This window comes from Osmerus eperlanus, chromosome 3 (assembly GCF_963692335.1).
Source record: "Osmerus eperlanus chromosome 3, fOsmEpe2.1, whole genome shotgun sequence".
NCBI lineage: Eukaryota > Metazoa > Chordata > Actinopteri > Osmeriformes > Osmeridae > Osmerus > Osmerus eperlanus.
The window spans coordinates 18678165-18699204 of NC_085020.1; the positions used below are offsets into that span (position 1 = coordinate 18678165).

General features: G+C 43.1%; 2 protein-coding genes across 5 annotated transcripts; both read left to right on the forward strand.

Moving 5' to 3' along the window:
• Window positions 1-2660: 2660 nt before the first annotated feature.
• hao2 (hydroxyacid oxidase 2 (long chain)) lies at window positions 2661-11797 on the forward strand. 4 transcript variants are annotated; one of them, XM_062457648.1, is made up of 9 exons: window positions 2760-2784; window positions 3680-3749; window positions 8636-8788; window positions 9013-9164; window positions 9472-9755; window positions 10000-10218; window positions 10558-10716; window positions 10940-11009; window positions 11116-11797. In XM_062457648.1, exons 2-9 carry the CDS (start codon window positions 3721-3723, stop codon window positions 11169-11171), a joined length of 1122 nt encoding a protein of 373 aa, XP_062313632.1. In that variant the 5' UTR covers window positions 2760-2784; window positions 3680-3720; the 3' UTR covers window positions 11172-11797. The 4 variants fall into 4 exon arrangements, with proteins under 4 accessions (XP_062313634.1, XP_062313632.1, XP_062313631.1 ...); XM_062457647.1 differs by having other exon boundaries at window positions 2764-2784; window positions 9472-9761; XM_062457650.1 differs by lacking the exon at window positions 3680-3749 and having other exon boundaries at window positions 2661-2784; window positions 9472-9761.
• A 126-nt stretch (window positions 11798-11923) lies between these two features.
• si:rp71-68n21.9 (kelch-like protein 9) lies at window positions 11924-21033 on the forward strand. The gene is made up of 8 exons (XM_062457598.1): window positions 11924-12291; window positions 12689-12742; window positions 12988-13324; window positions 13451-13583; window positions 18087-18283; window positions 18381-19197; window positions 19276-19389; window positions 20240-21033. Exons 1-8 carry the CDS (start codon window positions 12242-12244, stop codon window positions 20737-20739), a joined length of 2202 nt encoding a protein of 733 aa, XP_062313582.1. The 5' UTR covers window positions 11924-12241; the 3' UTR covers window positions 20740-21033.
• The last annotated feature ends 7 nt before the right edge of the window (window positions 21034-21040 follow it).

Here is a 21040-nt window from a genome sequence, read left to right on the forward strand (position 1 = left end):
ACAGAAGTTCCTCTAAAACAAAAAAGACAAATGGAAAGAGAGCTGAAGGCCATTCGTCACTCTCATCACTCACTCTCATACCAAATTAAAGTCCTCCGTGTCTTTCTTAAAAAGTGGAGAAGCAGCGAGTGCAGATGTAGGCTGGTAGCTGAGTAGGAGGATGCTGACAGTGCATCACAGACGCCCCGGCTCTCCAGTGAAACTGAGAGCCTGTCTGCCTGGTAGAGACTCAGCAAGCACGAACAAACACACATGAACTATGCAGACACATGCACACACACACAGAGTAAGAGTGCCCAAGTAATCAGCCTGATGTCACTTGTGGGTGACTAGAAAACGTCCAGTTCTTACCAGAGTCATCAGGCCCTCACCAGAGCCACCCAAAGAGCTGTTCTTTTCTCTGCTGTACATGTTAGTTGTTGGGTGACATTTTTGCAATCATTTACAATATTTTACAAGAAAATGTAGAAAAAGTAAAGAAGTCTGAACTCCCCCATGGTTGAAAGGATTTGTGAAGTAAATGGGCTGGATCCTGAGGCCTGGTTAAACTGCCGTCACAGTGAGTTGAAACTTTAAGACCTCACCAATACCATGAAGAGCCCCAAGTCACCACATAGTCGTTCAGGTCAAAAGCCTGATCTACGTTTGTAGGAATGATTGGTTTACAGCATTATGTTAGAGCCAGAGTAAGCTCAAATTGTATTATATATATTTAAAATAAAAATGTGTTTTTAATGTTTCATACAAAGACAAGAAAAGGCAGGATAGAGAGAGGCTGAGTAGAAAGAGGCAGGGCAAAGAGAGGTAGGGTAGAGAGAGAAGCGAGATAGAGGCAGGGTTTACAGAGGCAGGACCGAGAAGCAGGGTTGAGAGAGGCATGGTAGCAAGAGTCAGAGTAGGAAGTGGCAGAGAGAGGCAAGGAAGAGAGAGGTAGGATAGAGAGGCAGTGTAGAGAAAATCAGGGTAAGAAAAGGTAGGATAGAGAGAGGCAGAGTAAAAAGAGGGCCTAGTAGAGAGTAGAGAGAGGCAGGACAAAGTCAGGGTAGAGAGAAAGTCAGGGTAGAGAGAGGGCCAGGATAGAGAAGGGAAAAGTAGAAAGAGGCAGAGTAGAGAGGCAAGGTAGAGACAGGCAGGGTAGAGAGAGACGGGGTACAGAGAAGAAGGGTATAGAGATGCAGGGCAGCGAGAGACAGGGCAGAGGAAGGCAGGGTAGAGAGGCAGGGCAGAGAGAGGCAGGGTAGAGATGCAGGGCAGCGAGAGACAGGGCAGAGGAAGGCAGGGTAGAGAGGCAGGGCAGAGAGAGACAGGGCAGAGGAAGGCAGGGTAGAGAGGCAGGGCAGAGAGAGGAGCGGCGAAGGAAAACACCTAGACAATGCATCCCACATGTCCCGGGCCAGCCTGGCTGTTGCCTGGGGCAGACGCAGCATATGGAAGAGGTTTTCCACCCGCACCCCCCAAACACGTCTCAGGAGCAGCAGCGAGATACGGTCCACGATAGGCATCAGAGCCAACTGAGCATTAACACAATTTACACCTCACTTCTAGCAGGTAACACCACCCCTCCCTCAGGGGGCGCCAACGTGTGAGACTTGGCCCCTGCCTCAGACCCAGCACTCACCTTCACAGTCGACGCACTTCAAACACATACTACTCTCACAGAGAGAGATGTTTTCAAGAAGCCTGGCTCTGTTACCGCAGAGATTGAATGTACAATGGATAAATTGAATTTGAAAGCTGTAATGAAATAGAGAGACAGAATCTAATTTAAACATCACTGCACCCACTGCTGTTTTAAAATGCTTGAACAACTTCTCTGGGCGTTTTGTTACGTTCGTGGAGAGTTGAGACACCGTGACATTCACTGAATTTGCTCTCATGCTCTCTCACGCTCTTTCACTCTTGCTTTTGCTTATACTCTCTCACGCTTCTCTCACGCTTTCTTTTCATCCCTCCATCCACAGTTTATGAGACGGCAGCATTTTAACCCTTGTGTTATCTTCGGGTCATTCTGACCCATCAGTCATTGTGACCCACCGTCGTATTGCGACAACTTTACCGCACACAAAAACAAAGTGAATCATTTTCTTTGAACCGTTGGGCTGTCTCAGACCCCCCACATTGCAAAGGTTAAAAGAAAATTATTTTTATTTGTTTTTGGATTGGGTAAAATTGGGTAAACACAACGATGGTTTGTTATGAACCTTTGGGTCATGTGACCCGAAGGCAGCACAAGGGTTAAGAAGAATGGCCAAGGACCTTTGTGTAATGGACACCAGTCATCAATGACACTAAAGATCTGTGTCAGCTAGAGCTCCTTGCATTGTGATAAACACAAACAACAACTTTCACGGGAGCGATCTTCACAACTGTGCCATATGGTGTGGAAAGAACTCGTCTGAGGGAGACAATGGTGATTTAAGAACTGAAAATCAGTCTAATCAATGAAATCCATTCAGGGAGGTTATCCCATGCATCAGGACATGTCCTGTCAAAGCACACACACACTCTGTCCTGTCAAAGCACACACACACCCTCAGAGCAGGAACTCTGACACACCAGGCATTCAACACGCTGTTGACCCGAGGTGCTGCTCTGCCCCTTTTATATGAATGCATACAAAGAGGGAGCGGGGCCCACAGAGTGCTGACAGGAGAGGTTGGCCTCTGTGGGCAGAGCAAAGGCTGAGGGGGGTGGGGGGGGCTGAGGGAAACTGGGAGGGGGGGAGGGGGGAGTGTGTGTCACATGAGAGGCGACAGGCTAGGCCACCAAACCAGGACGATTAAGGTAAGACATTTCGGATTTACTCTTCCTGTTTAATGTGCAACAGGGTGTTTCCAGATACTATCTACGTTCCTAATATCTCAAATGGATGCAGGAAACTACCATCATCTTGTTGGATAGGACTTGCTGTCCATTCCACATAACACAGGACTCAAAGGACTTTGTTAGTTAACATGATGTAATGAAACACTTTGGTATTCTCAGGAGGGGGTTCACTTCTAATTCTTAGTTATTAGATTTGAAATGATAGCAACTTTTATTATTATAAATTATAAATATTGTAATTATGATCCAAGTCTCCTGACGATTATCTGAAACAAAATTATCCATAGATGGTGTATTCATGAATAAGTCACACACACCTTTGGGCCTCTGGAACTGTACTTCAACAAAGTGCTCTCAATCTCCACTGGGAGTTAATGGACAAATGATTGTTAGTTCCGACTACAAAATTAAAAACTTTTTACACTGACTAAGAATAGCAAAGATATGTTACAAGAGAAAAATAAATGTAATTTAAAGAGCAAAGAAACAACACTTAGTGTGTTGAAGTAGCTGTGATGTGTTCCTGTCAAAACTGCCAATAGTTGTTGGTGAGCTGTATGCTGTTGTGTTGATACTGAAGCCATGTTGGTGTTTGTACTGGTGTCCTGCTCTGGACTGTCATGGTTGCCGTTGGAGATAAAGCACGTCTTTTATTCAGTATTACACTGCCCTCAAGTGTTTACAGCTCAGTGTTCAGTCATACACAGTATAAATCAAAGCTCTAGTGTTTATACAGGTATGAAATACAGCTCTGCCAATTAATATTTATCTTCCTTTCCCGACCATTCTTTTTACTTGGTGTATGCTTCAAACAGTGTAGCACGTGTCCAGTTTACTGTGATATCCTCCTCAGGTTATGTATATTTCAGGAGCTGTCAAGTCCATCCAGACAGAATGAGCATCTCTAGTTGTGGTTGTTACCGGTGAGATACACATGTCCACACCTCCAACACAAACCCATCTCTGCTGGCTGACCGGGCCTCTGTGTTGAGGGCACCCTGGTCAGTCATCTAACTCCAGTCATTATTGAATGTACAGTACGTCAGGCCCTGTGTAATGCTTACAGTTTTTCACAATTGCTAAAACACTAAACCCCATTCTCTGAATCAAATGTTCAGTGAACTAAACCAATTTGTCAAATCAGACACTCTTTTGGCAAAACTCTAAACACATTCTCATTCACTAAACACATTTTGCACTGTGATGCACTTGTGCTGCAAAATGGTAAACACAGGCGGCAAACAGTAAACACAACTACAACACAGTTGTCATCTGTAAAACACAATGACTCAAAATTCTTCACACTTGTTTCTAATGCTGGTTTGGGACAATCAGCTTTCACCGTGGTCGTATACGAGAATAGTTCAACATCAACCTGAATTTTTTTATGTAAATGTTTGCCTTCCACCATACAGCCCTTTTCTCAACCCAATTGAAGAGTTTTTCTCTGTGTGGCGGTGAAAGGTCTATGACTGAAACCCATATACCAGGGTACATTTCCTACAGGCAATGGAATTGGCCTGTGGTACTGTAACATAGGTGTGGAGTGTTTTCAAGGCTGGATCCAGCACACCAGAGGGTCTTTTCTTTGTTCTTTGTTGACAGTACTATGTAAGTTGTGATGGTTACTTTACGTAAGAGATTTGATGGCAAAGAGTCATCTTGCAAAGGTAGTGTCAGGTTTAGCATTTTGTGTGTGAGGTTTTGTGTAAGCAGTTTTGATAAAGCCGTTATTGTTTTGAGAAACGTGTGTTAACAATTGTGAAAAATTGTAATATTTTAAAATCAAATCAAATTTACAGTATTTGTATAGCCCTTTTTACAAGGAATGTCACAAAGGGCTTCACATACGCCCATAGAACTGCCCCTCATCAACCTCAAGCTTCAAGGAAGACAAGGAAAAAACTCACAGAAAAACTCACTTGAGGAGAAAAAAATTACTAAGAAACCTTGGGATGAGAAATTCAGTGAGGGATCCCCTCCTCCAGAGATGGTTGGCGAAAGAGAGGTGCAGAACACAGTAAACATAGTCATACATCAGGAAAGTGTCAATGGGTGTTGAAACACCAAAATCCAGTGTTTCGAAATCCAAAACCCATTTTCTTTATTGCTACAGTAAATGAATTTACTGTGTAAACATAAACAAATTATTCTTTACATGTAACTACATGCCCTGGATGCTGTGTTCTCCATTTTTTTGTATTGTGTCTAATGATTGCTCCATAGTGTTTATATATTGATTGGTTGTGTTTATGATTTGAAAGCATAGTTTGATTTTGAGCACAGGTTACATGGTTTAGGAGCGAGTGTTTGATTTTGCCGGAAGAGACAGAGGTTTTGGAAATTGAGTTTGAATATTTGGTTTTGTGTTTACAGTTTTGACAAAATGGTTGACTGTTTCAAGAAATGTGTTTTAGCAATCATGAAAAACTGTAATGTACCTGGCTATACTGTAGTGTGTAGAGTGGTATAACAGTCACCATGGTAGCTCACTATGGGTCTCACGGTCATCAGCACATTTCCTGCCATTGTAAATACAAAGAGGCCAGGGGTCACCGTGGGGTCACACACTCACCGGTAGAGCTGATCTCTCAGTTTAATAGGTATTAGAATTGATGACGTTAAGCATACGTAACATCTAGGCAGGATTGCATGGTTCTACCTAGGGATGTTGGACAGAATAGAATGTCTGGTCAGTTGATGACTGAAGAATCCTGGAATTATGTCAGAACATGGTTATTCTATAATGGAGTCCATAGTGCAAGAGAACTGAGTAAACTTTAACTATTTACTGTCGGCCTTGTTTTAGAAAGTTTGCGTTTTTAAGGGGTCACTTTTTACTTTAGTCTTACCTACTTTTATCAAGTCTTATCTACAACCACTGTTACTGGTACAAGCAGATAAAATATATTCTTCTACTTTTGCTGCATGCAGTAGGCTACTGGTTGTACTCCCCTGGATTTCCTCTGTTACTTGGTATAGTTCACCAGAGGTGTGCTAATCGTCAACCCTGCTCTAACTTTGTTGGTTGGTTGACTACCTTGATCTGCACAAGCTAACAGACGCTCCGAATGACATCTAATAGGTACAGTAGGTATTATACAGGCTGAAGTCCCTGTAGGCTATCCACTGTTAGACTACTACTGTATTTTGTAAAACGAAAGTAGGTCTACTATTGTTGGGTTATAGAATGTTAGGCGTATTTCTGTGCCGTTCAGTCTTATGATTTGGCATTTCAGTATTTGGGTCTAATTCACAAACAGGGCGTTACCAGAAATCTGTCCGTAAACAGTGTTTACAAATGTTTTTCGCACAAATCCCGGATTCGTCGATATTTCCTTAACTGAATTTGTTCGTACTCTGAGAAATTATGACGGCCCCGGCTGTTTTAGAAAATGTAAACAAACACCTTTTAACTAAAAGCATGCCATGTTAAAACATTAAAAAAATATTTTATATGCACTAATAATTAAACCCGTACATTTTCTAATACATTGACCAAGTTCATAACCTTAACATTGACGCCCTTTCATCCTCATCAATTATTGTCATAATGAAATATTTTACAATGAAAACAAAAAAACCCGGTCATAGCGTACAATGCGTTATTTTACAATGTCCATTTTGAAATGTTTCGGTTTTCATAGTTTTTATTGACCTGGCCAATAATTATTGGTTATTTGAATTAGCAAATTGACTACACTATCTAGTGCCACGAAACAGCGCATGTGTTAATTGGCAGCCACTTGGTCTTCAGAGACCGACATGTGAGTGACGAATAGCGTGTCAGCCGTTTCCGACTGGCAAGATATATAGAAATAGGGGCGTAGCAGTATACTGATTGCAAATTGCGGGCACGTGCCTGTCTGTTAGAATTGTAGAACAAAATTGGCCGGTGCGCACGTTTCACGAAAACAACGGTACGTTTGCGTCCACACTTATTGTGCACGCTAAAGTAAGAACATGTCTATGCACATTTGAGTGAATGTGGCCCAATGAGTGTTCTAAACAATATACAGATAATTTGTAAACTAGAGAGGGTACAATTTCTGGGGAAATTGTAGGGTGTGCTTGCTTGCGTCGGTTGTACAAGGATTTTAATGCCATTTTTACAACTGATATTCCTGTATATTTTATATAAAAATGCATAGGGCCTACTTATTATGTATAAATATTACATAGATTTAAAAGCATCTTTTTTTTTGCTGCTCATTTACAACTCAAAATACGAGTGAAGTGTAGAATGAAATAGATGTCTTCTCATTTCCCCTGCAAGAGGCAGCCTCATCGTTGAATCAAAACGAATACATTTGGCAGACCGGTGTAAAAATTGACCTAATCTCTATGATTTAAACGTCATTTTAAGTTTTTCCCTTCTCATGATATTTTCAGGCATTTAGCCTACTCATTGCATTCATTCATTAATAAAGAACCCCCTTTGAAGATTATTCTACGACGTTACCCGGCAGTAGAAGATGGAATCGCGATTCAAACAGTACCATCTGCTAACTGAAAATATGCCCCCCAAAACGTAAATAAGCTTGACATTTATTTAGTGGAAAATCGCTCATTCATAAAAAGCTCACTGGTAGCGATCATTGTCAGTAACAACGCAAAATGCGATATAGCCCTGTGTGGAGAAGCTGCCCCGGTAAATTGTACTACTACGGTACAGTACTAGACCACTGCTGTGTTCGTCTTGGTAGCGATTGCGTTGGTTGAATTGGATTTAACGTTCCGTTGTACGGTTTAAGATGAAATTAATTATTTTCATGAACAGATTGACAACGTTTAGGCTGTGGCAATGAAGTTCAGGTTAGTAGTTAGACTTTTGATTTAAGTAAGGGGAGTGCCGAACATGTTCTGTCGCCGTTTGACTTCCTAAACAGCTGTGTACTGTAGTGTAGATGTTTTTGTAGTGTGTCTCGCGTAAGCTACAGCGTTGCAGTGAGCTACACTGGTTTGAAACCACAGGTAATGGTCATTTCACCAACAAATCGTTTACTAATGTCAGAATAAATCCTACAACGAAAATGTATATGTGAGGAATGTTTATTTTAACGATTGAAAACAGATAACGCTACATCATAGACCACTGTAGTATGTGTTGCCCGGGCAACACAGGCTAATGTCATGATGCTAATACTTCAGTGAAATAGTAGACTACTGTTTCCGAAAGTAGATGTACTTCCTTAATATCAGCTTATACTGTACATTACACATCACAATTGTGTGTCATATCACAAAGTAAAATGAGTAAATAGTTATCACCCTGGCCTCTGTGCTTGTGGCGTTTCTGCAGCTGCCTTGCAGTAAAGCTATAGTTAGCCTAGCTATCCCCCAAGTTAACAGATGCGAAACGAATGTTCTGCCAAAGGTAGTCACGCGTGTTTTCGTGACGTTAGTGACGTAGTGACGTTGGTAACGTCAGTGACTGTGGCTAGCAAATTAGCCACCGTTAGCTTCACTTTTCGCCACAAAAACTTAACTTGAGCCTAAACCATGCAACGGAACGTAAATTCCAATAGAAGCAACTCAATCGCTACCAAGACGAACTTTTGACACCTACGTTGTCTATGTAGGCCAAATATTGACTGAGTTTTAGGGGGGCAAAAAGAAATAAAAAAATAAATAATAATATATATGTGAGAGAACAAAGGTTGTGCTCTCGCCGAAGGCTTGAGCACACCCAATAAATAAATAAAAAACAACTTTGGTGAAGCAGGTACTAATAAATTCAAAATACTCTTTTACATAAACAAAAATATATGTACACTTCTTCATACCAATGCACCCACTGATGTGACAGAGAGGGTGGGCGCTGTGCCGAGATGGCTATGGTGTGTCTCACAGACTTCGAGGAGTATGCCAAGGAGCACCTGTCCAAGGCCACCTGGGACTACTATGCCGCCGGAGCAGACGAATGCTGCACCAGGGATGACAATTTGCTGGCCTACAAACGGTACCTCCTTGAACTACACTTCACACAATCCCCGCACCTTAACAGAGGCGCAAAGAATACTTCACCCATAGACCTGCACATCCCTCCTATAAATGCACAGACCTTTCCGGCTCCCTCTGTCCTACATCGTCCTAACACACAGGCCAGATGTACGGTCAGAGATGTACGGGCTGGCTGACCGGAGCGTGATCCAGCTAATACCCCCCCCCCCACCCCCCCTTCAGGATCCGGCTGAGGCCGCGCGTACTGCGTGACGTGTCTGTGAGCGACACCAGGACCACGGTCCTTGGCACGGAGATCAGCTTCCCAGTGGGCATCGCACCAACAGCCTTCCACTGTCTGGCCTGGCACGAGGGAGAAGTGGCCACTGCTAGGGGTGAGGATAGCCTGCAGCCATCTGCAGCACTCTCACCTATGATATAACGTTGCAGTCCTAATGGAGGAACCATGTTTGCATGTCTAGAGAAGACATTCAGAAGGGAAAATTGATGAAACCCTACCAACAGTTGGACTTGTGTTTTTAACCAGTCCAACTCCCAGGCATTGAGACATTTAACCACTAGATGGCAATGCAACACTGCTGTGGTGTAGCATATAGCAGCTGTGGCTCATACACCAACACTGCTGGTGGTGATGTGGCTGATAACATCTCTCTGTCTCTCACCTGGCTTCCTGCACCTCAGCTACGGAGTCTGTGAACACCTGCTACATCACCAGCACCTACTCGACCTGCTCGGTAGAAGAAATTGTGGCTGCAGCTCCTACCGGCTACCGCTGGTTCCAGCTGTACGTGTACCGGGACCGCAAGCTGTCCGAGCAGCTTGTCAACCGGGTAGAGGCGCTGGGATACAAGGCCCTTGTTCTCACTGTTGACGTTCCCTACACCGGTAAGCGCCGCAGCGACATACGCAACCAGTTCCAGCTGCCACCACATCTGAAGGTGAAGAACTTTGATGGGGTCTTCCAGGTAACGGTAAATAACCACAACTTTCATATCTTATAGCATGCAATAGACTATGTACAGCTGAGTGGTAGCAGATGGCAACACCTTTTATTCACTACACATAACAATACACCATTCAATCAATGACTTGAGGAACGGGCACTGATACTAGGTGGTTGTGTGCGTGTGTCTGGTTGTGTGTGTGTGTGTGTGTGTGTGTGTGTGTGTGTGTGTGTGGTGTGTCTGGGTGTCACGGCTGACCTTGCAGGAGACCGCAGGGCCAGAGGAGTACGGGGTCCCAGCCAACACCCTGGACCCCTCCATCAGCTGGAAGGACGTGTACTGGCTGCAGTCCCTCACCCGCCTGCCCATCATCATCAAGGGCATCCTGACCAAGGAGGACGCTGAGCTGGCCGTGGAGCACGGCGTCCAGGGCATCATCGTGTCCAATCACGGGGGTCGGCAGCTGGATGGAGGTCCGGCCACGGTGAGAACAACTACCTCCAAGATGTGACACCTTCTATAGCCTCCACTGCACCTTCTATATACTTTACCACACCCATCTACTGTATAACATCGACCACACTTTCCATAACCGACACTAGAAAACCCTTAATTGGTTATGGTTAGTTGCTGCAGCTACCCCAGTAGTTACATTTGCCACACCTGACATAATTGTACGTAACTGTATGACTTGATTGTGTAACTGTAGTCAGACAGTCATCCTGGTCTGAAGATTATCTCCCAGTTTAGGTCACCTACCATGAGAACTGAATACTGACGTGATATCTCCATGAAAGTGTGTTTCTGCTGTCTCCTGCCACAGATAGATGTCCTGTCTGAGATCGTGGACATGGTGCAGGGCAGGATCGAGGTGTACCTGGACGGAGGGATCCGCACAGGCAGCGACGTGCTGAAGGCCGTGGCCCTGGGAGCCAAGTGTGTGTTCATTGGCAGGCCAGCCGTGTGGGGCCTTGCCTACAAGGTAACAGCAACAGGCAGGCTGAGTTTTAGGGACATTGAAATGAATCATGAAAAATGTCTACTGAATCCCCAAATATTAAGTTACTAAATACAAACCATTTAAGTTGTAATAATTAAATTTGAATTAACATTAATCTTGAATCGGTTACATTGTTTTTAACGGAACCTCACCTCCATGTAAAATATGTTGGAGCACCTATGAGTGATTCTATCTGGTTCTGCAGGGTGAAGATGGGGTGAAGGAAGTACTGCAGATTTTAAATGATGAGTTCCGTCTGTCCATGGCTTTATCTGGTGAGTTTACCGATAGACCCTGTTTGTCAAAGACTGACGTTATGTTAAAATAGTTTTAAAAACATATTTTAATATAAAAAATGTTGGGGGGTGTCTTCTATTTCAGGGTGCAGGAACGTGGCTGAGATAAACAAGAATCTGATTCAGTTAGCCAAACTTTGAGATGACAGCAGGGGCTTAAGCAAGACAACTATGACCACATAATAACTAGTCAAACTGTGGCTTTCTGCTTTGAGTTTCAGATCATAAATATCTCTTAAAGAATTGAGAATTTGACAGCATTATTCATTCACATATGGATCTTACAGTGCATGCTATAATATAACTTTTCAATATGAAAAAAAGCTTCTGGAATATGTAATCATAGATTGATAGTTCATTTCTGTACCTTGAGGTCACTAATTGGCCACTATCGGAAAGCAAGATGGCCTCTGATGCAAACTATTTCAGACTCTCAGGCTGATTGGGTGACTACAGTGTAGGTGTGGGCAGAGTGGCTTGAGTAAGTGAAATAGGAACGGGAGGATGCTGCAACAGTGGGGTTTGCACGTCCTCAGATCTGATAGTAATGATTGTTATGGTTGTAAGATGAAGATAGAGCGCTATGAATGGAAAAAACACTAAAGCATTACACTACTAGCAATGGTAGATCTAGTATGTTGTATTCTAGAGTGTAATGTCTCCAAAAAGAGTGAAACAGTGATGGCCTCAACTGTAGAGTCAAGAGAGGCTTGATGCTTGATGACTTGAGATCTGACGACTTTGAGATTAAAAACTTTGTTACTGGATTTCTGTCTCTTATGTTAAGTGTGTGTGTTAAACAATGTTAAACATTGTTGTTAATGGTGTTTTATGTGAGACATGGGGTTAGGTTTATGGTCTGTGTTAAAATAATATATAAAATATAAGAAAATATTTATATTACTATGATAAGTTTAAATGTAGTTTGTAGACACTTCTTCAGAGAAGATGTGTAATAATATATATAATATAACATCAATGTAAACTTTTAATCTTAGTGATTTCTTCAATATATCAAAAGCTGTTCTCTAGACGAGTCTTGACAATAGCAAGTGTGTCAACAGAAAGGTGGGGAAAGTCAAGACACGGAAAGATAGAGAAAAAGAGAACTAACACAGGAAGTCCCTGAGGTCTGGTTTGCTCACCCCAGTGTTGAGAGAGCATCCAGCTTCTGCACTGAGCATTCAGAAACTGGGTTATTCTAGGTGTGCATGCTGGAGGGGGACCAGAGAGTGAGTCTGTTGAGGAGGATAACTTCAAGGTAAGTTATTTTACAATGTGAAGTTGGTAGATGTTGTGCTGTCTGAAGAGACCCCAAGCAGAAAGTGATGCAGAATTTGTACTTCTGAGACATGAGAGATTTTGAATGGCAAAACCTCAAGAAGTTTGAAATATGCAGTAATTAAGAAATTCTAAAAGTAATGAAATTGAGTTACATCAGAAAACCAAAGAAAATCTGTGATACCATGCATCCACACATGGTTGTAACAGAAACTGTAAAAACATTTGTGGGTCTAAAACTACACAGTTCCAAAACAGCAGTTTCAGTATTACTTTAAACAACTAGGTCAGTGCAGTTTGATGCAGGAAGCAAATGATCAGGTTCCTCTTTTTTCAAACTATGACTAACTTTAACTCACATTATGTCTTTGTTGAAGGAGTTCTTCACAGAGACGTCAGCAGCAACGTCAACAAATACCAGAGCACATGGGGTAAGTGACTGGGACTCTGTAAACAGTCGCTATGATAACAGATGTTTTACATTTGTTACAAGACATGTGCATTGCTGTAGACATCAACACGTGTAAGAGCAGCTGGAAAGATCCCATGTAGGAATCTGGGCAGAGAACCACATGTAAACAAACAAACAAACAAACACCATCAGGATGAATGTTGTACAGGATGTCCTGCTGTGGATGGTGATGTCACTCAAACCTGTCCTCTGTTTCCATGGCAGCGGAGATGACAGTGGACCAGGGAAACTGCACCGCCGGCTGTCTCGTCTGGGGAGCCGGAACCATAACAGAGCCCCGCCCCCCCAGCCTGCCCAACCACCCCAACCCCCCCAGCCTGCCCAACCACCCCAGGCTGCCCAGCCAGACAGACCCTCTGCTCAGGAGGACAGACCAGCACTATCTGTTCCTAAACCTCTACCCCCAGCATCATCAGAACTAGCCTCCAAAGCCGTTGAGACCCCCCCAAAACTCCCCCCTGTCACGCAGAAGCCAAAACTCCCCCCTCGGCCCCTGAATAGGGTGTTCAGCAGCACAGAGCATGGGGCGGCCATCTTGCAGGTACAACGCAAAGAACATTAATTTCAATAGACTTATGGTGACAAAGTTGTACACCTTTTGATTTGAGATATGCTCCATGCACCAGCCTCTGTGGGTGAGTTACAACATGCTTCACTTTTTCCAAAGGGACTTGAGCAGTTCAGAGGAGACAAGACACTGTGTGACGTCACCCTGGTGCCGGGGGACAGCAGTGACACGTTTCCAGTACACCGAGTCATCATGGCGTCCGCCAGTGACTACTTCAAGGCCATGTTCACTGGTGAGTATGGAGGAGTAAATCCTTCCCCTGTACATATTTGAGGTTGAATCATTTGCAAGTACAGAAGAAGATGATGTCACCTCAGGGCTGTTTGCACCATACAAAGATGTGTCCATGTGTTTCCTGTACTGAATAACACTTAAAGTGACAGTCCCAGTAAATACATATTTTTCCCTCTTACTTGTAGTGCTATAATTTAAAAAATGAAATAATTTAAAAACTACACCTGGCAACCATATCACCGTGCACCGCACTTACCCATGAGTAGGTGTACACTTCCTTGATGCATGTTGATGTCGTTGGCGGGTACAGTTTGGTTAAAAGAAAATCGTTCCTACATAAAATTGCCCACAACAAGGTCTTTGGATTGTCTTGAGTAATTGGGTCTCGATTTCTGCAAAGAGACATTGGTGTTGAGTTTATTGTTGTATTTTTTGGCGCTTTGAGTTCCACAAGCCGAGTGCCCTCTAGTTCCTTTATATTTAAGAGAAGGCAGACATCTCCAAAACTCTGCCATTCAACAAAACAATCTAGACAGATGAATAGTACCGCAGATAACAGGAAAAACTTTCTTTCATTTTAGCATCCCTGTAAAGGCAGGTAATGTTGTTTAGAAGCACCTTTTGTCGTATTTGCTGAAATAAACTTCACATCCTGATAGCAACCAATAAATCTAAAGGTTTGACAGTAAAATTAAATAAACACGATATCTGTGGGCATTGCAGGACTGTAATAAACACAACCAATCATTAAGGTCGGACTGGCACTAATGATTGGACAGGCTACTTGTCTGTTTATCTACCCACCTCCCGGCAGTAGTCAGGCAGTGTGTTCATGTGTTTTGAAAGAGTGGCTTTGAAGGGAGGGGTGGGATATTTTGGTTTGAATCCAAGTCCTTTCAAGTCAATATAAAATTGCTAGGTGTGCAAAATGTACCTACCCTGCTGTAACTAGTGCAGTGCCCATGATGCAGCTGGTGATGAAAGTTCTTCTCAGTGGCTTTGGTAGGTCTACTTCTCAGATCACAATTGAAATTCTGTCATCTCTGAAGTACTTCCACATCATCTATTCTATTCACTTATGCACATCATAAAAGCAATTTCTTATTATTTTAAACTAATTACCAATGCTCTGGTACATTCATGCAAATGATTATGTAGCCTAAGGGGTGTTTGCTATGTTTCTTTGTATTTGTGCTATGCAATGCTGCAAAACAGTATTGTATTTTCTGTATCTGTGGAGTCAGGTGGCTGAGCGGTGAGGGAATCGGGCTAGTAATCCGAAGGTTGCCAGTTCGATTCCCGGTCATGCCAACTGATGTTGTGTCCTTGGGCAAGGCACTTCACCCTACATGCCTCAGAGGAATGTCCCTGTACTTACTGTAAGTCGCTCTGGATAAGAGCGTCTGCTAAATGACTAAATGTAAATGTATCGTATTCTCATAAATAATGACAGAGGAGACTAAATTCATACGAACATTGTTCCTGTCCCTATATCCATGCCTTAAGAAACCGACCCAAGGAGGCTAAAGTGGTTAGTTAATTCTTTATAAAACATTTTGAAACATTAACAATACATTATTAAATAGTTAATAATCTTATTATTAAACACTATGTTGATCATTAATAAACACTGTTAAATATTATGGATTTTATTCATAATACAATTCATAAGGTGTTTGATAACTGCATTATCATACTTTATAGACAGCTTGTTAATATAGTTGCAAACCAGTAGTTTAAAAGGTGTTAGTGGTACATGAGCTGCTATAGAAAGCATTAGCAAATGGTGAACAAACCATTTACATTACCTTTACAAAGCATGAGTAAATAACTAACAACATATTTACTTATGTCTTTAATTAATGTACGCCAAGTCGAATACATTATGTACACTAATACTTAGCAGATATCTTAACAACTATTTTATAAAGACTTACTAATGATGCAACCAGGCCCGTAACGAAAACACATGAGGCCCCCCCCCCGCAGAATAAGCCTGAGAAATGTTTTGCTCTTTTAGAAAGTTAAGAATTTCCTCGTCGCTGTTGATGTCTTCATTGTCAGCTGGATCTCGCTCATTTTGAAGATGACATCAGCGGAGGGCAATAAGAATACGTACCCGGCTGGCATGACTACCCATTAGCCAATCAGAACGCTCGTACTGTTGTTGCAATTGAACCAATATGCTGTTCTTATTGGTCCAGAAGACGTTCTCAAAAGAGTTGTTGATATGTTGCCTTGGAGATGTAGGGACGTCACCAGTACAAGTGCAGCTGATTGCTCTGACAAGATGGCGTCTGCTCCAGATTCGCCGTGTTTGATTTGGGATCTTCCCACGTATTGTTGTAGTATATAAGAAACCAAATGTTTACTCTTCGACAGGTCAGCAAACGCTTTGTCGCCTCAATTTGTTAAAACGATTTGTTTCTAAACCTCGACCTACGGTCTCGGTTAACAAACGTTTGAAACAAATCTCTGCTTTCAAAGGCGTTTGCAGACCTGTCGAGGAGTAGCTAAACATTTGCAGTTTATTACAGCCATTTTTGGAAAATAAAATACAGCTTTGGGTAACCAACTTTTATACCAATTCTACTGTATTGCTTCTTAATGGAAATAAAATACTATTTTATTACCCAGGTAAATAAATTAACAGCTATTTCTTCTAAAAAAACAAAAACACAACATCTATAGGCCTATAGTCTTTCTATAAATGCTTAATAAGGCATAGATAGTTCACACTTTAGATTAGGTCACGCAAAAGCCTTAACTAACAGTTAGTAAATGCTTTATAACTTGCATTACTAATCAGAAGTTGCATCATTAGTAAGTCTTTATAAAATAGTTGTTAAGATATTTGCAAAGCATAGTGTACATCCTGTATTCGACTTGGCATACATTAATTAAAGACATAAGTAAATATGTTGTTAGTTATTTACTCATGCTTTATAAAGGTAATGTAAATGGTTTGTTCACCATTTGCTAATGCTTTCTATACCAGCTCATGTACCATTAACACCTTTTAAACTACTGGTTTGCAACTATATTAACAAGCTGTCTATAAAGTATGATAATGCGGTTATCAAACACCTTATGAATTGTATTATGAATAAAATACATATTTTTTAACAGTGTTTATTAATGATCAACATAGTGTTTAATAATAAGCTTATTAACTATTTAATAATATATTGTTAATGTTTCAAAATGTTTTATAAAGGATTAACTAACTATTAGTTAACACTTTGTAAATGCCAAAAAGCGTTGACTTATTATAAAGTGTTACCCATTTGCATTGTGCAGGTAATTTTGACATCAGTAAACACGTAAATGTATGTAACAAAATTCACTGATCTATACTGAAAGTATACACTTTATATTGTCGTTCTGTTAGCTAGCCAGAATTTCATCCATAAAGGAAACCCTTTTAAAGCATGTTGATTTAGCATTCAGTACTTGTAGCTAATAACCTTCCAGCTATACCTACTGAAATACACCATCTACTTTAAATATTCTATTTATTTATTTCTTAGCTAATCAGTATTTCATCAGTAAAATAGTCTTGGATTTTCTGAATCACACTGACATAAATAATGCCTGTTTTTGGCTTGTTATATCCACATCTGTGGATGGGGAGTCAGGTGGCTGAGCGGTTAGGGAATCGGGCTAGTAATTAGAAGGTTGCCGGTTCAATTCCCGCCCATGCAGATGACGTTGTGTCCTTGGGCAAGGCACTTCACCCTACTTGCCTCGGGGGAATGTCCCTGTACTTACTGTAAGTCGCTCTGGATAAGGGCGTCTGCTAAATGACTAAATGTAAATGTAACATCTTTTCGGCTTGTAGAAGCCATTAGTGCAGGTCAGTCAACTGTGTAGGTCAGTGGGTGTAAGGGGTGTCCTCGTCACCGTTGATAATGGGATCGCCCCTGGGATTGGGCCCGGCCACCTCAATGCTGCTTGTGTAGATGAAGGAGGCCACGTTCTCCTGGACACACATCTCCAGGAGTAGCTGGGTCCCTGGGAAACATGCACTAAGTTCACATAAACTACTTTTTGGAAATGAAATACTTGATACTTTTTTGAGTGATGCATGAAAACAGCCAATCTTCTTAACAAACTAGCCTTAACTATCCACACAAGAAAGTAAATGTTACACTTACACTGGAGTGTGTCACAGTGATGGTTAAAGGGATGACCAGAGGACCAATCAGAGTGAAGGGGCTGTGAGGAGTTCCCATGATATATGGGGATTGTTTCTGCCAAAAATCTCAATCCTGATCTGAACACTGCACTCCGTTGGATTATAAAAAGGACACATGAAAACACACAAACACACAGATATTCCTGTTATTATTAGAGAGATGAGAACTTATTTTCATACAATATGCCTGACATAAACCTACAGCTTTTAAGATCATTGGCTATTGCCAAAATTGGACACCAATTCCAATGTGCATACCACATTTTAATATCCAAGAGAATGTTTTTCATGTCTGTTTGACAGGCGGAATGAGAGAGCAGGAGATGAGGGAGATCAAGCTGCATGGCGTGAGCAAAACAGGCCTGAAGAACATCATAGACTTCATCTACACCTCCAGGGTGAACCTCTGCTTGGCCAACCTGCAGGACACTCTGGAGGCGGCCAACTTCCTGCAGGTGCTGCCCGTCCTGGGGTTCTGCAACGAGCTCCTGAGCAGTGAGGTGAGAGGACCACAGCTGGCTGAGGTATAGAATGTCTGAAGTGGGTTTGAATGGACACTTATGGATCCATGTTGTCTTGTTTTCGTGTTTCTTGTAGATCACCATCGATAACTGCATAGAGGTGGAGCGCATCGCCGCAGACATGCTCCTGGAGGAGGTGAAGGTAAACATCGGGGAGTTTGTGTGTCAGAACCTCTCGGATCTGGTGCAGAGCGGCCGCTACCTGAAGCTCTCCCAGACCAGCCTGGCCTATGCCCTAGCCAGCGACTCCTTGAAGGGCTTCTCTGAGATGGAGCTATACCGCATTGCCAGGGCCTGGCTGGACCACGACCCGCCCGCCCGCCGCTCCTCCGTCTACGCCCTGATGCGCCACATCCGCTTCCCCCTCATGAGCCCCATGGAGCTCATGCAAATCTCCCAGGAGGACGAGGGCACCGACGGGAACACCGTGATGCGCTCCGACACCGCCTGCGTCAACCTCCTGCTGGAGGCCAGCAACTACCAGATGATGCCCTTCCTCCAGCCGGCACTGCAGACCGAGCGCACGCGCATCCGGTCGGACGCCAGGCACCTGCTGGCGCTGGGTGGCGTGATGCGGCAGCAGCTGGTGGTGAGCCGAGAGCTGCGGCTCTACGATGAGGAGAGCGGCCACTGGAGGGCGCTTCAGCCCATGGAGGTGCCTCGCTATCAGCACGGCGTGGCGCTGCTAGGGGGCTTCCTCTACATTGTCGGGGGACAGAGCACCTATGACACCAAGGGCAAGACGGCGGTGGACAGCGCGTACCGATACGACCCGCGCTTCAACAGGTGGCTGCAGGTAGCGTCGCTGAACGAGAAGAGGACCTTCTTCCACTTGAGCGCGCTCAAGGGGAGGATCTTTGCTGTGGGGGGTAGGAACGCCTCGGGAGAGATTGGTAAGTCACTATGGCTCCTCAAGATGTGAGTTCCATTCTGATCTACATGTTTTTCATATTTTTTTTCATCCCTTACAGACTCAGTGGAGTGCTACGACCTTAGAAAGAATGAGTGGACGTTTGTGTCGCATATGATTGAGCCCCACTACGGCCACGCAGGGACCGTCCATGGGGAGCTGATGTACGTCTCAGGTGAGGCTTCCATTCAAATTTTCCATTCAGATTCAAACGGCAGTAACCGTGGACATCTGGACTGTTTTTGAACAAAACAATTCACGATGCGCAAAGGCAGTTACACTCTACTTAGCATCTACTGCTCTACAGCTTTGACAGACTGGCAAAACATTTCTGGTTTGTTCGAAATGCATCTTGGTTGGGTTCTGTAATGTTACCATTGCAACCGTGGAAGAGAAACTAGTGTCTAGGCCAAAATCATAAACAGATGTTGCCGTTACTGTACATGAGCAGAAAGTGACCACAAAAATACTTTAGAACTATGCATGTATACTATAAAGCGTCCACTAAATTAATAAAATGTTAAATAAATATGTGACTGTCAAATATGTGACTGTGCCAGCAAACACATTTGTTTAAATGAGGTCACATTGTCACTGAGGTTAACCCAAAGCTATCGAGAGCATTTCAAATTTCAAGAATTACTTTGGTCAAGTAAACATGCACTGTTGCAAAGGAACAGGTGAATTCCGCAGTGTGTGGGGGTGACATTGTTGCGATGGACATATCTCAAAGCACCACATCCTTCCTGTTCATATCAGAAATGTTTTACTCTGTGCAGTTCTAACAAATACGAGAAGAGAGAAAGAGGGTACCTGACCACTATCTAACAGCTCAGACATGCTTTACTTCCTTCTGTGTGTCATCCATTTTGACAGACAATATTCTTTCTCAGATACTGAATACTGGCACAAAAACTGTTATTAGAAAATGCATTTCATTGAAATATTACTTGATGAAAAGTGTACCTGTACATGTACTCTCTGTACATACAAATAAAAAACACGAAATTTTCCTAATCCCATAGGTGGCATCACCAGAGACACGTTTCAGAAGGAGCTGTATTGCTACGACCCCGACACGGACTCCTGGAGCCGGCGGGCGGACATGACAGAGCTGCGCGGCCTGCACTGCATGTGCACTGTGGGCGACCACCTCTTCGTCATGGGCGGCAACCACTTCCGGGGCAGCAGCGACTACGACGACGTGCTGGGCTGTGAGTACTACAGCCCCGCCGCCGACCAGTGGACGGTGGTGGCGGCCATGCCGCGCGGCCAGAGCGATGTGGGCGTGGCAGTGTTCCAGGACCAGATCTATGTGGTGGGCGGCTACTCATGGAACAGCCGCTGCATGGTGGACATTGTGCAGCGCTATGACCCCCAGACAGACGAGTGGGACCGGGTGTTCAACGTCCTGGAGCCCCTGGGGGGCATCCGGTCCTGTACCCTGACCGTGCATCTGCCTGAGGGAGCCGTGGACGATGCCCAGATACAGGACTGTCTGCTGCCTGCTGCTGCCAAGACATGAAAGTGGATCCTTCCAAGGACTCACTTGACTCTCTAAATGCTCATGCTGCACTGCTGAAGTATTAAGTTTTGGCATTTGGCTTTTGGCTTTTATGTTTCATTGTTGGATTATGATCCCTACATATGAGCTCCCACATTAACAGCCCAATACAGTAAATTGGTACAGATGCATCAATAACAAGTTTGCAATAGGACTGATAATGTTTTTTTTTTTCATTTCGACATATAGATTTAGGATCATTTGGCTTTACTCATGAAACTATTTTTAATTCATAATAAAAATACTAAGGTACGATTTTATC